This window comes from Dipodomys merriami, unplaced genomic scaffold (assembly GCF_024711535.1).
Source record: "Dipodomys merriami isolate MVZ:Mamm:240054 unplaced genomic scaffold, mDipMer1.0.p SCAF_7, whole genome shotgun sequence".
In the NCBI taxonomy this organism is placed as follows: Eukaryota; Metazoa; Chordata; class Mammalia; order Rodentia; family Heteromyidae; genus Dipodomys; species Dipodomys merriami.
Genome location: NW_027206290.1, coordinates 61,920,731 through 61,932,972, shown reverse-complemented (window position 1 = coordinate 61,932,972; position 12,242 = coordinate 61,920,731). Strand labels below are relative to the sequence as shown.

The following is a 12,242-nucleotide window of genomic DNA, read 5'->3' as shown; positions in this document are numbered from 1 at the left end:
GTGCTGTTTCTGAAACCAATCAGCAGGTAATGACTTAATGGCATACTGGTAATTCCAAGTATTTATTTTCCTTTATTCTTCAACATTCCTTTGTTTGTCTGCAGACTGAGATCTTACAGACTGTTTTGCAACCCTCTGCATAAAGTAAGTTCCAAGATGGACACCTATGAAAGATACCCCAGCTACCAGAAGCCAGTTCTTTCTAATCCAACTGGGGTTTTTCATCTCTTCTTTGAATATTAAACTCTGATTCAAACTGCTTCTTTCTATAAACAAAAATAGAAACAAAACATTTTAGAAGAGTAATTCCACAACTTTTTAATGACCACAATTTAATTATTTACTTAAATGCTCTGTTCCATTTTTATAAAAAGAAACTCCAACTATCATAAACCTCAAGAAATGAGAAAGGTGAAACAATTTAGACTTAACATTTCTGTATTTTTAATGAATTTACTGTGTTGGAGAAAGTGCATTTATTTAAATAATTTTTGAATGTACAACATGGCTAAAAAGCTTATAGGACAGTTATTAGAATATGGCAGGCTTCTAGAAGAGAAATGCTATGTTTTTATGTTGCAAAACTAAGAATAATGGCACATGCCTGAAATCCCAGCCATTTGGAAGAGTTGAAAAGATCATAGTTTGAGGGTAGGCCAGGGAAAGAGTTAATGAGATCCCACCTCCTCAAGCCAGACATGGTAGTACTTACCCAGATACTAGAAGGAATAGTTGGGAGGATTGGGGTCTGAAGCTAGCATAGGCAAAAAACATGAGGCCTTATCTCAAAAATAACTAAAAATCAAGAAAGAGCTAGAAGTGTGGCTCAGTGATTGAGCACCTGCCAAGAAAGTCCTAGATCCTAAGCTCAAACTCCAGTACTGACAACAGTATATGCCACAATAGTGGTATAATACATGTCTAAGTCTGTTCAAGGCTCTGAGTTCTAACCTTAGTTCTGTAGCCCCCCTCAAAAAAATGATACAGAATTAAAATAGTTTATCTACTGAATCTTCAATTTAAAAAACACCCAAATGTTTTATTCTTTTACAGAAAGATTAAATGTTATGTTATCATTTTAAATTTTGTTTTTCTTGGAAACCAGGTTTTAACAGAAAAAGAATTTACATTCAGTCTTACTTGTAAATTATGAAAACTAAACAAGCGTTAGTATTCCTACCACCGATATGTGCTAATGTACAGTCTACATTTAGTTTAATAAATCTGCAAGACACAATTCATCAATGTACAAACTATGTTCCTATGCAACTAATCCTCCTCAAAATGTTGGTTAAAGATGAGATACAAAAAATATAAAAAACCAAGAGGGACTTTAGCTGACAAAAAAAAAAAAAGCAGGACCTGATTTGCAATTCCACCTCCAACAGTGTGATAATAAAATATTACACCCAAATGAAAAAGCAGAAAGGCAGTAGTTTATATAAAAAGGTAGAATATTGTAAGAAACTGTACACTGAGTCATAAGAATCCTGGCACTTTTATAATAATGTGTGAAAAGCATAAAAACCTCAGGTCATGGGCCTCAACTGTTGAAGCCTAGCATTTTAAAGGTAAAGGTTTAGCCAATTAGTGCTTAGCAGGAATATACTAATTATGGTAGCTTCTTAAGAGAGAAATTAGCTTTTTTAAAGCTAATCTAATTATTTAGCCTAAAGTACTCTCAGGTAAGGCACAGTAGAGGGGTATATACCAACATGGGATTCTGAAGATGTTTAAAACAGTGGAGGGAGAGAATGTTATGCAAAATGTTTTGGTTAATGCTCCCAATATAAAGGTCCTAGAACCATGGCAACTGGCTCAAGGTGAAAACAATGATGGTCAGCTTTTTCTCTTCAACAATAAAGCTACAGGAACTCTTTCTTATGGCAGAAGAACAGTTTTTTTTCTTCTGCCACAAGCAGCCACAATGTAAGTATCATTTCAGATTGAGCAAAATCAAAGAAACACATTGCTGGAGCGTTAGTGAAATGACTTACAAATGGCAATTTATACATTAAAACATATACACATATACAAACAATAGAAACTATGATTCATAAAATGATTTTTTTGGTTAGAACTTTCTAGTTGTAATTTTTAAAAATACATAAATAGTGACACATTACTTTAAAAATATGGAATGCCATTTTGGCAATTTTAAGAGCCTTATTGTATTGATACTAGTCACCACATCTTCTAGTTCAGGAATGAGTAATCTTTTCTCTACCAAGTACCATTTGGTTATTTACAATATTTACAACATCATTTGAGCCATATAAAATTATCAACACAGGCAGATGTTTCAAGGCATCTGATGAGAAGCACATCTCGTGTTATTACAAAATGAGAAAGAAAAATTCACAAAAAGAACAGATGACCCTCTAAATCATTTTAAGACATTAAATCTTTGGTTTGAAGAGGTCACCACTCTCATCATTGTTTAGAACTGGATAAACTACAAAGTATAAGAAAAAGGAATGAAACAAGATGTGGGGCTGGTGTATAGACTATATTTAGAGGTGGGAGTTGAGCTTTATTAAAGCTTTCTTTTCCTAAGCAATATGAGCCATAATGCTAGAAGTTGCCATTCAAAGGTATAGTTAGTCTTTACTATTCCTGAATAAGCATGTCTGACAGACTTTCTTTTGCTTTGTTTTTAAACAATGAGTTGCTTAAGTAAAGTAACAGTAAAATATACATGGTTATCTTCTAAATTAAGAGAAGCGTTATAAAATGCCATTTATAGAAATATATAAAATGTGTAAAATCTTGTCCAAAAAAGAATGAGGGTTCTGGGAAACTAGCCTCTTCTAGGTCTTAGGCAAGAGAAAGTCAAAGTGAGCTAAGAAAGTTTTATACCCCAAACTAAGAATGTTATCAAAGACTATCTGGGTTAAGTTAAAAGGGCACAATGATATAGGAATCAATTTGAAGAGGATCTAAGATGGGACAATTTCAGCACTAATCAAAATGGCAACTATGGTGGATTAGCTGAACTGTATGCAAAAATTACAAATTCATACTGGCGCCAAAACAAATTCCTTAGGCTGTTAAGAGCATGGACTCATTATTTGAAAAACCAATAAAGAAGAACAAAGCATTTACTGTAGTTTTCTGTACAAATGCATTTTGGAGGGGAAAGTTTTGCCCGCTAATTAATGCATAAGGAATGTAAAGAATTTGAGCAGTATCATTTGCTACTCAGCTAATGAAAGAATGCACTGGACCATCACACCTTTGGTAAATTAAGCCCTTGGACTATATGTAGTTTACTGTCTATTTTTTATATATAGTTTTACTGGAATGGCATTAGGCTCATTGATTTACTTACTGTGTATGGAAGTTGGGATACATGGTTTGATCCAGTGGGATTTTTTTTTAATGTGTGCGTGTGTGTGTGTGTGTGTGTGTGTGTGTGTGTTTTGTTTTTTGCTAGTCCTGGGGCTTGAACTCAGAGCCTGCATCCTGTCCCTGCGCTTTTTCTGCTCAAAGCTAGTGCTCTACCGTTTGAATCACAGCTCCACTTTTGCTTTTTGATGCTTAATGAAGAATCTCATGGACTTTCCTGCCTGGGCTGGCTTCAACCTGTGGTGTGAGCCACAGGGCCCAGCTTTCTTTTTGGTCCTTTCATAGAAAAGTTTGCCAATTCCTAGATGAGAGCAGTGATTATCAATAGATGTTAATAATTCATTTAGATATTAATGGAGAGAGAAAGCTTATAATGGGGTGAGAAAGCTTAAGAAGTCATTCGTGTTAGCAACATCAAAAAATAGGTCAGACATAATGTGAAACAATATGATATTACCTAGGATATGAAGCATGGCACCATCCATTTAGTATTGTTGTTTTTAAAGCAAATCAAACCAAATTAAAATAAGTCTTTTGATCTAACTATCTGACGACAGAAAACAAAGAGAGAGACTTGTAAAATGATTTTAAAAAAAGCTGATCAGGGGAAAAGAAATGAAACAGTCAAAGAAAGAGAAATTATCTATTAAATGTATTATATGTACTTTGTTAGAACTGGATTTCAAGAACCAGTAAATGATTATTTTCCTCCACAAATATAATGCTGGAGTTGTTATCAAGTCATGTTATCGTGCCTAGTATTATTGTTAAGTTTCTCAGTGGGACAATGTGAACAAGGTCTGTGTATGTTTACTGTTACTGTTTAAAGATGTGTACTGAGGGCTATATAATCGAGCTTGGTATTTGCTTTAAAATACTTTAGCAATTCAAAAATAGAGGATAGATTAAAAAAAATTAGCAACATTGTGGTGTTAAAGTTGGTGATGGATATTTGAGGGCTCAGTACTTTCTTCTCCCTTTTTAAGTATATATACAATTTTCTATAATAAATATATAAATAAAAAATAGGGACAAATAGCACATTCTTTTGATGTACTTCAGCTATTTCAAATTCATGTTTAACCCTTTCTAAATCCTGTTTTCGCTTTTGCTTACCGAAAGCCAGTATAAATATCAGCTTCTATTTGTGTGACTGGCAGTGGCAGCTTCTAAAACTATTGTTTCATTTTTTGAGACACAGGCTACTTACAAATCAAAGACTGTCCTCAAACACTCCATCCCCCAGCCCCAGCTTCCCCAGTGCTGAGTATGCTAAGTGTGAGCTACCATGTGCCCAGCTGTAACAAGTAATCCTAATGGTTTTATATAAGATAGTATCTTAGACCTTTTAGTAATAAGGAACACTTCTGAGGAACCCCAAATGATCTATCTTATTCCAAAATTTTGAGCACAGTACTTAGCTAAAGGTCCAAAAGGTATACTACAACAGAAAATGCTCTCTAATTACAGCAGCACTATTCTTGACCTGGGATCGTCAGGACCAGAAGAGTTTCATATGCCAGGGTCTCTTAGATAGTATATAATATATAACATCTATAATGAAAATAATTACTGCCTACCCATAACCAATATAGTAAAAGAATAACATTCATAATATAACACATTTCTTCAGTAAAGCTAAATTTCCATATTCAGTGGAAATGAAGACTGCAAGCGGCTTTATGTCAGTTAAGATCAAGTTTTCCTGCCAAAGGAAATTATGACAAATACTTCAGCTCTTAGAACACTTCAGGTTTTTGAATTATGGATGAGAGGCCTAAATTATGTAACTACATCCTCTTTAATTCAGTAACTCTCAAACATAACCAATTATTTTGAGCTAAACATTAGATGCCAAGGAATGGGTTCAACTTGTTTTTTCTTGGGAAAAAACACACAAAGAATTTTATGGGTCACAACACAAACTACAGATACTTATCAATTTATTTTTACTTTTTATTCTCCCATAGTTCTGTAAAATCGAGTTTCCCCTTATTCATACATACCACAGAAATGACCACATTAAGTAGAACTTACCTGAAAAGACCCCAAAGCCTGCTATTTCTCTTGGATTTGGTCTTTTGGTGCAATTGCAAGTGGCAGATGATCTGGCTCACGTATGTTGTCCTTGGGTATTTGGAAAATAGGGCTACTTCTGATTCTGTACCAACCAAAATGTATGAGCCCGACTAAAGGTATCATAACCACCAGAACTTTGTGTTCTTTCCAGAACTTCTGAAAGCTCATAGTCCTCAGCACCAGTGCACCTGAGAAAAAGACTACAGTTAAAGGAAAAACAACCTCCTGAACAGAATCTCCTCTAAATCATGTCTACAAACCAAAACTAATACATTGCACTTCACTGAAAGTCAACTAAAGCATTTTTCTTTTACTGTATCTTAATGTTAACTAATAAGAGGGGATAAAGACGCAGAGAGAATGAGAGATAGAGAGTGAGAGAGAGCAGAACCTGAGTCTGGAAACCTACAAAGCAATATTTTTAGTCAACAATTGTAAAAGAATATTATCTGTTGAGAAAGCTATACAAACCACAATGAAGAGCTTTAAAATGTTCAAGTATTATTTAAAACCAACTTTAATTTATTCTTGCCATGTTGATGATGGAATACAGAGCCTGATGCTTGTTAGGCAAACACTTGGTACCATTCAGCTGTAACTCCAGCCTGCCTGCCTGCCTGCCTGCCTTCCCCTCCCTCCCTCCCTCTCTTTCTCCTTTCTTCCCTCTTTCTTTCTTTCTTCCTTTCTTTCTTTCTCTCTCTCTCCTTTCTTTCCTTAGTTATTTATTGTTGATTGTGGGGCTTGAACTCAGGGCCTGAGAACTGTCCGTGAGTCTCTTTGTGCTCCAGGCTAGCTAGCACTCTACCACTTGAGCTATAGTACCACTTCCAGATTTTGAGTGGTTAATTGGAGATAAGAGACTTTTCTGCCTGGGCTGACTTCGAACTGCAATTCTCAAATCTCGGCCTCCTGCATAGCTAGGATTACAGGGGTAAGCCACCGGTTCTTGGCCCCAGCCTTTATTTTTTTATAGTTAGATTTAGTTACAATTTTCATACACACACACACACACACACACACACACACACACACACACACACACACACACACACACACACACACACACACACACACATATCTAGTGATAATCCTTCAACACATAGTAATAATTTAGGCTCCTTGTTTTGACTGGATGTTAAATGATGATTTCAAGTGACATTAGATATGTCCAACATGGATTCCAATTATAGCAAAAGACCTTAGGTTTGGTTGGTGTGAATTAGACACAACTAGTATTATTTCTACATTTATGTGCTGAACCATGGCATTTATTGTTTCCCCTAAAGCACTAGTAACCTTACCTAAGAAGTTTACTATCAACATAGTTGCCATGTAGATATCAAGGCTAGAAAATTGTGTATAGTTACAAAGGTAGCTGGTGTTGAAAACAAACTTTTCCCTATCTGATTTGGAAAGTATGGCAAGGGGCCCAGGAAAGCTGTTTCTTTGAGATCTGCTGGATTTTGGAACTTGAGTGTATATAACCTTTAAAGCCAGCTTATATTTTCATAATTAAGGAACAACAATTAGTTACTAACTGTGACGATACAAACGATATATTGGAAGCACCTAAAGCCTTTTTACTTTCTAAAGTGCTCAGGTATCTAGGATACTTTTTGCAGCTTTTACAGACTATATCTTTTATTATCATGCTTATTTGTACTATTTTTTGAGGAAATCAATCATAAACAACTGTATCATAATTAAATTTCACTGTAAATTCCACTGCAAAAAAAACTTTAGAACTTTTGAGATTTTTTTTTGGAGCATGTAATAAAATAATAGGAGAGACTAGGTGATTTGTAGCAATAACGGAAAAATTCTAATAAGCTTTATTTCCAAAAGGGAAGAAGGGATAGAGGCTGTATCAAAGTTTACTTGCATGTACTGAAGGCAGCATTCTGGACCACAAAACACTCTAAAAACTAACAGTCTAGAAAATAATGCTATAATTTGGATGGTCCTCCCAAAGGCCCACTTGCTGATGACTTGATTTGTAGTCTGTGGCCCTATAGGAAAGTGGTGGGACCTTTAGGAGATTGGACTTAGGGGAAAGAAGTTAGGTCCCTGGGGGTGTCCCTGTGAAGAAGATCCTGGGTTTCTAGTCTCTTTCTGTTTGCCTGTTGCCTGATATGAGCAGTTTTCTCTGTCATACCCTCACCAAGTTGGCTGAAGCATCATCACCAGCCATGGACTGCAATCTCCAGAATAGTGAGCTAAAATAAACCTCTTCTTCCTATAAGTTGACTTCTATCAATATCATTGTTGTTTCAGTAACAGAAAGTGAACTAGCACAAATGCTGTTAGTCACATCCACTCTCCTCAACAATTAAGGTGACTTTAGCACCTCTGACTGCCATTGTCAACCTTTGGTTTCTAAGCCACCTTGTTTTCAATAAATGACATCTATGCTAGTTACTGTTTACCTCTTCATGATTATTGATGAAAATATTTGTCAGCGTTTCATGAATCATAGCTTTTAAAGGCTTAAAGAAACCAGTTGAGACTACTTACTAAAATTCAGAGCAAATTAAAATATAATTACAGCCACATATAGGAAGCCTGTTATCTGTATGGAGATAATAAAATGTCACCCAATGTATTGTGAATACCATGAAAAAAAGAAAATGGTGTCTAAGGCAAGGATGGAGTTACCTTCCTATATTTAACTTGTGAGTTAAGACAGAGATGCTCTATTTCTATGTGTTCTGTGTTGAACAGATTATTCTATCAGGATAATTTAAGGTTTTATCTTTTTCTAGGTTTAGGCTTAAAGTTGGGAATCAGTCTCTCTTTTGATTGAAAACTCATTATTTCCAAGCATCATTGAGGCTCAGACCTGTGCTTCCTGGTTAATAAATGATGTGGATTGCTTACAGTTGCCTTAATGATTACACCTGCATGCTTCCGTTTCTTCAAATTGTCCATATCTCACATATTGATTTGAAGGTAAGAGAACAACTATTTCCTGAGGGGCTATCAGGAAGCACTAAGATATCTACTTCTGAGCACAAACATTCTTTAAATGTACTTCACTTCTATCTAGGGCACCGATCTCCTCCCTCCTCTAAAGTACACAATTTACTTTATCTTCAATTTCTTTCATTAGGGCCTCTGGCAAATTTTCTGTGCCTTGTCACACATTCCAAGCTAAATGAAGGTTTCTTGGTGGTGGAATTGACAGTAAAGGGAAGGGCAAAATGGAGATTATGCTGATTGGAAAATCCCAAACAACTGGGTTCTAGATAGAAGCCCCTACTTTCTATGTTACACAATGTCAGCTAAAACCATCCAATTTTGCTGCTGCTCCCTACAAAGTCAGGCCCACAACATGGATGCTGGGGATATTCTACAGAAAATTCTCTCTCTTTTTTGCCTATTGGGCTTAGTGGCGCCATCTGCTGGTTTTTTGGATACTGTGTAAGGAAGTTTTTTGTTTTTTTAAATCTCAAACAGTTGCACAATGAGTTTCATTTAGTATGTCCATTTATGTGACAAGACTGCAAAAAAGGTAGAAGAAATGATTCTGAAAGTTTTTACCCTACTCTAAAAATATTTTGGCTCTTTATGAGCCGTTGGACCCATTTTGAGTTTTATAGGTTCAATTCTGCAAAATTCAATCACTTCCCACATTAATGCTCAAGACTAGCTTGAGCTACATCCTAGTCAAGAATAGATATGCAGTAAGTATCATAGTACAGTCATACACTTATCTTGCACAATTTTGGGCATGTATCTATCTGCTTAAGAGGTTTAAGTGACTTTGATCATTTACTTTTTACAGGAGGGTAAAATTCAATTTTTTTAGTACAGAAGAAAAAGCATATTAGCTTTTAGTTTCTGCCTGCCAGTTTTCAGGAAGTTCAGTATAGTAAGTTGTCTCACTGAAAATGCTTTGCCATGAAACCACAAAAGGATGAGCTCTAGAATTATATTGCTAGGGGCTTTAAATCTCCACCTTACCCATTTACAACTCATTGTGAAGCCTTGGCTGAGTCACTTAATTTTACATTCTTCAAGCTTACCATTCACAAAAGAATAGAAATGACTTCCATATCACTAGATTATTGTGCAGTTAGCACAATACCAGATACTTAATCCAGGCTCAGTGATGATCAGTTTCATTATTTGAAAAAGGAAAAAAATACTGAAGTTAACATGGAATGAATATACCAAGAATTGGAGAGTATGGGAATACATATCTGGACTAAAGGAAGTGCTCCTGCTTTTTGGGGAAGTTTTGTCAGTTAGATAGTAATGAAAGTATTCACATTCCCAGAAATAACTCAGATAGGAATAAAAAATAGCCACATTCTCAGAAAAAAGGCTCTGTTTGAGGGACTATATTGGAGGTATGATTCCGTAATCAGAATTCAGGATGTTGTAGGTAAGTTAAATATGAGAGCCAGGCAAGGTGGCTAAGGGAGAAATGGAAAAATTTAAAAACACATAGAAAAGCAACAAACACAAGATGAATTATTTCATCTGTTTCTATGGTAACTATTAATAAGGTCAGTTGTCACGTGATTAGGTACAATACTCCTAGTATTATAGATATTTGGTCGGCATTTAAAAAAAATGTTGGTTATTGAAAAGCGAAGGCTTGTGTAATAATGGGAACAAAATCTAACCCTCATCATAAATTAATTACAAATTGGGACAGATCACTTCTCTTCTGTCACAATTTTATAATCTGGAATGTTAGGCTACATTATGAGAATTATTTTATACTCATATTTTAATGTAGTGCCTAACCTGTGGAAAGTACTCAATAAATGGCAGTCATGACCGTGAAAGCATATTATCTTCAATACAAATCCTATCTAAAACAAGGCACTTCTAGAGATGCTTGCTTGCTTGATCAGTAAAATTAGATATCATTAAATATTTTGACTAACATTTGGCTGTAACTTATAAAATTAGAATATACGATAAAGATCAGTTCATTCTTGTCTCTAGTGTTCAATTTTCACTTCAAGAATGTGTGAGATTAATTTATTCAAATGCTCACCTAGTGTCTCCATATGCTGGAAGAAATGTTAAGGTTTAGGAGAAACTACCATGATGAATAAAGTCTGATTCTTTTCCTCTAAAAGAATACAAGAGAGGAGCACCAGTGGCTCATACCTGTAATCCTAGCTACTCAGGAGGCTGAGATCTGAGGATGGTGGCTCAAAACCAGCCTGGGCAGGAAAGTCCATTCGACTCTTCAATTAGCCACCAGAAAACTGGAAATGGTGCTGTGGCTCAAGTGGTAGAGCACTCACCTTGAGCTGAAGAGCTCAGGGACAGAAGCCAGGCCCAGGGTTCAAACCCCATGACTGACCCCCCCTCCCCCCCAAAAAAAGAAAGAAAAGAAAAAGAATACTAGTTTGATGAGGGAATAGACCTAATTAAATATGACTGAGTGCTACATAGAAGAAAAAGAAACCGCTGTATAGATTGAGTTTTTGCCAACTTGACTCATTACTCAAAACTGTACTTCTTGACTGTCCTTTCTTCTTTCTTAATCTCAATCCATTTTAATGTGTGTGTTACAGCAGTCAACATCCACAAAAACAATAGTGCATGCCACTCGCTACAAAAAGAGGTAGCCACCACTTGTTTTATTTCTTTGAATTCTAAGTGCAAAGGGGAAACTAGAGAATGGAGCTTTCTTCTTTCCACATAGGGTGGCTTATTCTTGACTTCAGTTTATTGGGTGCCCTACTCAGAAAGCTTTTCCTTGAGCACCCAGTCTAAAGTGTCTAACCTTTCCTCTTCCCTGATATTCTTAGGGTCATTTTTCCCTTTCTAAGGTAACAGGTAGCCAATAACTGATTTACACAGGACCAACTTGTCCAACTTGGGACAACGTTGAAGAGCAAACCCAGGACTAGACATCGCAAAGTACTGGCGGGGGCCGGGGGCGGGAGCAGGGGGAATCCCTTCCAACTGACTGAAACTCAGCTTTATCCTCAATCTTGTGTCTTTTCTTCCTTGTCAGTGATCCCCAGAGTCCTCCCTCAGAAATATCCTGCCAACAAACCTGAGTTTGCTCCACAGGAAATACAACCGAGGACTATTTGGATCTATGTATCCAGGTCTCTGTTTCTCTTCCATCATTAGCGAATATTATGCTACATGGCCAGGGAGCATTCCTGTATGCCTTGGTTACTGCTGTAGGAACACATTGGCACTAACACACTTCTTGTGTGTGTGTGTGAGCAGCAACAGAGTTTGGACGTGGCCTCCACCTAGCAGGCAGATGAACGCGCCCACAGGCCTGGCCCATCCCCGGCGATCTGGATCTGGTACTGCACACGTGTGCGGCGGGCGGGGCAGGGCCGTCCCGCGCTGGCGGGCGTGCCGGTTGGAACGGGATGGCCAGATGGGTGCAAGCAGAGCTCTCCGCGGGGCGCCGGCCCCGCTACCTCCCCAGCAGGGGCCGAGGAGCCCATTCTCATTCCTCCCACGAGGCTGGGACGTTTCCTCCACCATCCTCGTGCGCACTCACCGTCCACTGTCATTTAAAGGTCGGTGTCCAGACTCCTCCCCGGTCCCCACCCCCAAATACCCTTTAGAGAGGATGCTATCCACCCCGGGGGGCGCAGAGGCACCTCCAGCGGGGAACCCTCCCGCCCGACGGAGCAGCAGCGCCTCCACCTCCGGGTGCTCTCTGTACTCTCACCTGCCCACCGGGCCGCAGCACCTCCCAGGCGGCCGCAGACTGCGGGCCCAAGACACACGGCCAGATCCGGGTAACCTTCGCCCCCTCGCAGCTGGATGGCGCATGCGCAGCTCGGCAGAATCACACCCCCGCCCCCCCCCCCCCC

At 37.8% G+C, this 12,242-nt stretch overlaps 2 protein-coding genes across 2 annotated transcripts; both read right to left on the bottom strand.

The window, feature by feature from the left end:
* Window positions 1-46: 46 nt before the first annotated feature.
* On the bottom strand, window positions 47-225 carry LOC138816721 (uncharacterized). The gene has a single exon (XM_070006746.1). It carries the CDS (start codon window positions 223-225, stop codon window positions 73-75), a length of 153 nt encoding a protein of 50 aa, XP_069862847.1. The 3' UTR covers window positions 47-72.
* Window positions 226-5,385: 5,160 nt separating this feature from the next.
* On the bottom strand, window positions 5,386-12,184 carry LOC138816720 (uncharacterized). The gene is made up of 2 exons (XM_070006745.1): window positions 12,098-12,184; window positions 5,386-5,615 (listed from the first exon to the last, which is right to left on the bottom strand). The coding sequence occupies exon 2, from the start codon at window positions 5,593-5,595 to the stop codon at window positions 5,407-5,409; it is 189 nt and encodes a 62-aa protein (XP_069862846.1). The 5' UTR covers window positions 5,596-5,615; window positions 12,098-12,184; the 3' UTR covers window positions 5,386-5,406.
* Between the last annotated feature and the right edge of the window lie 58 nt (window positions 12,185-12,242).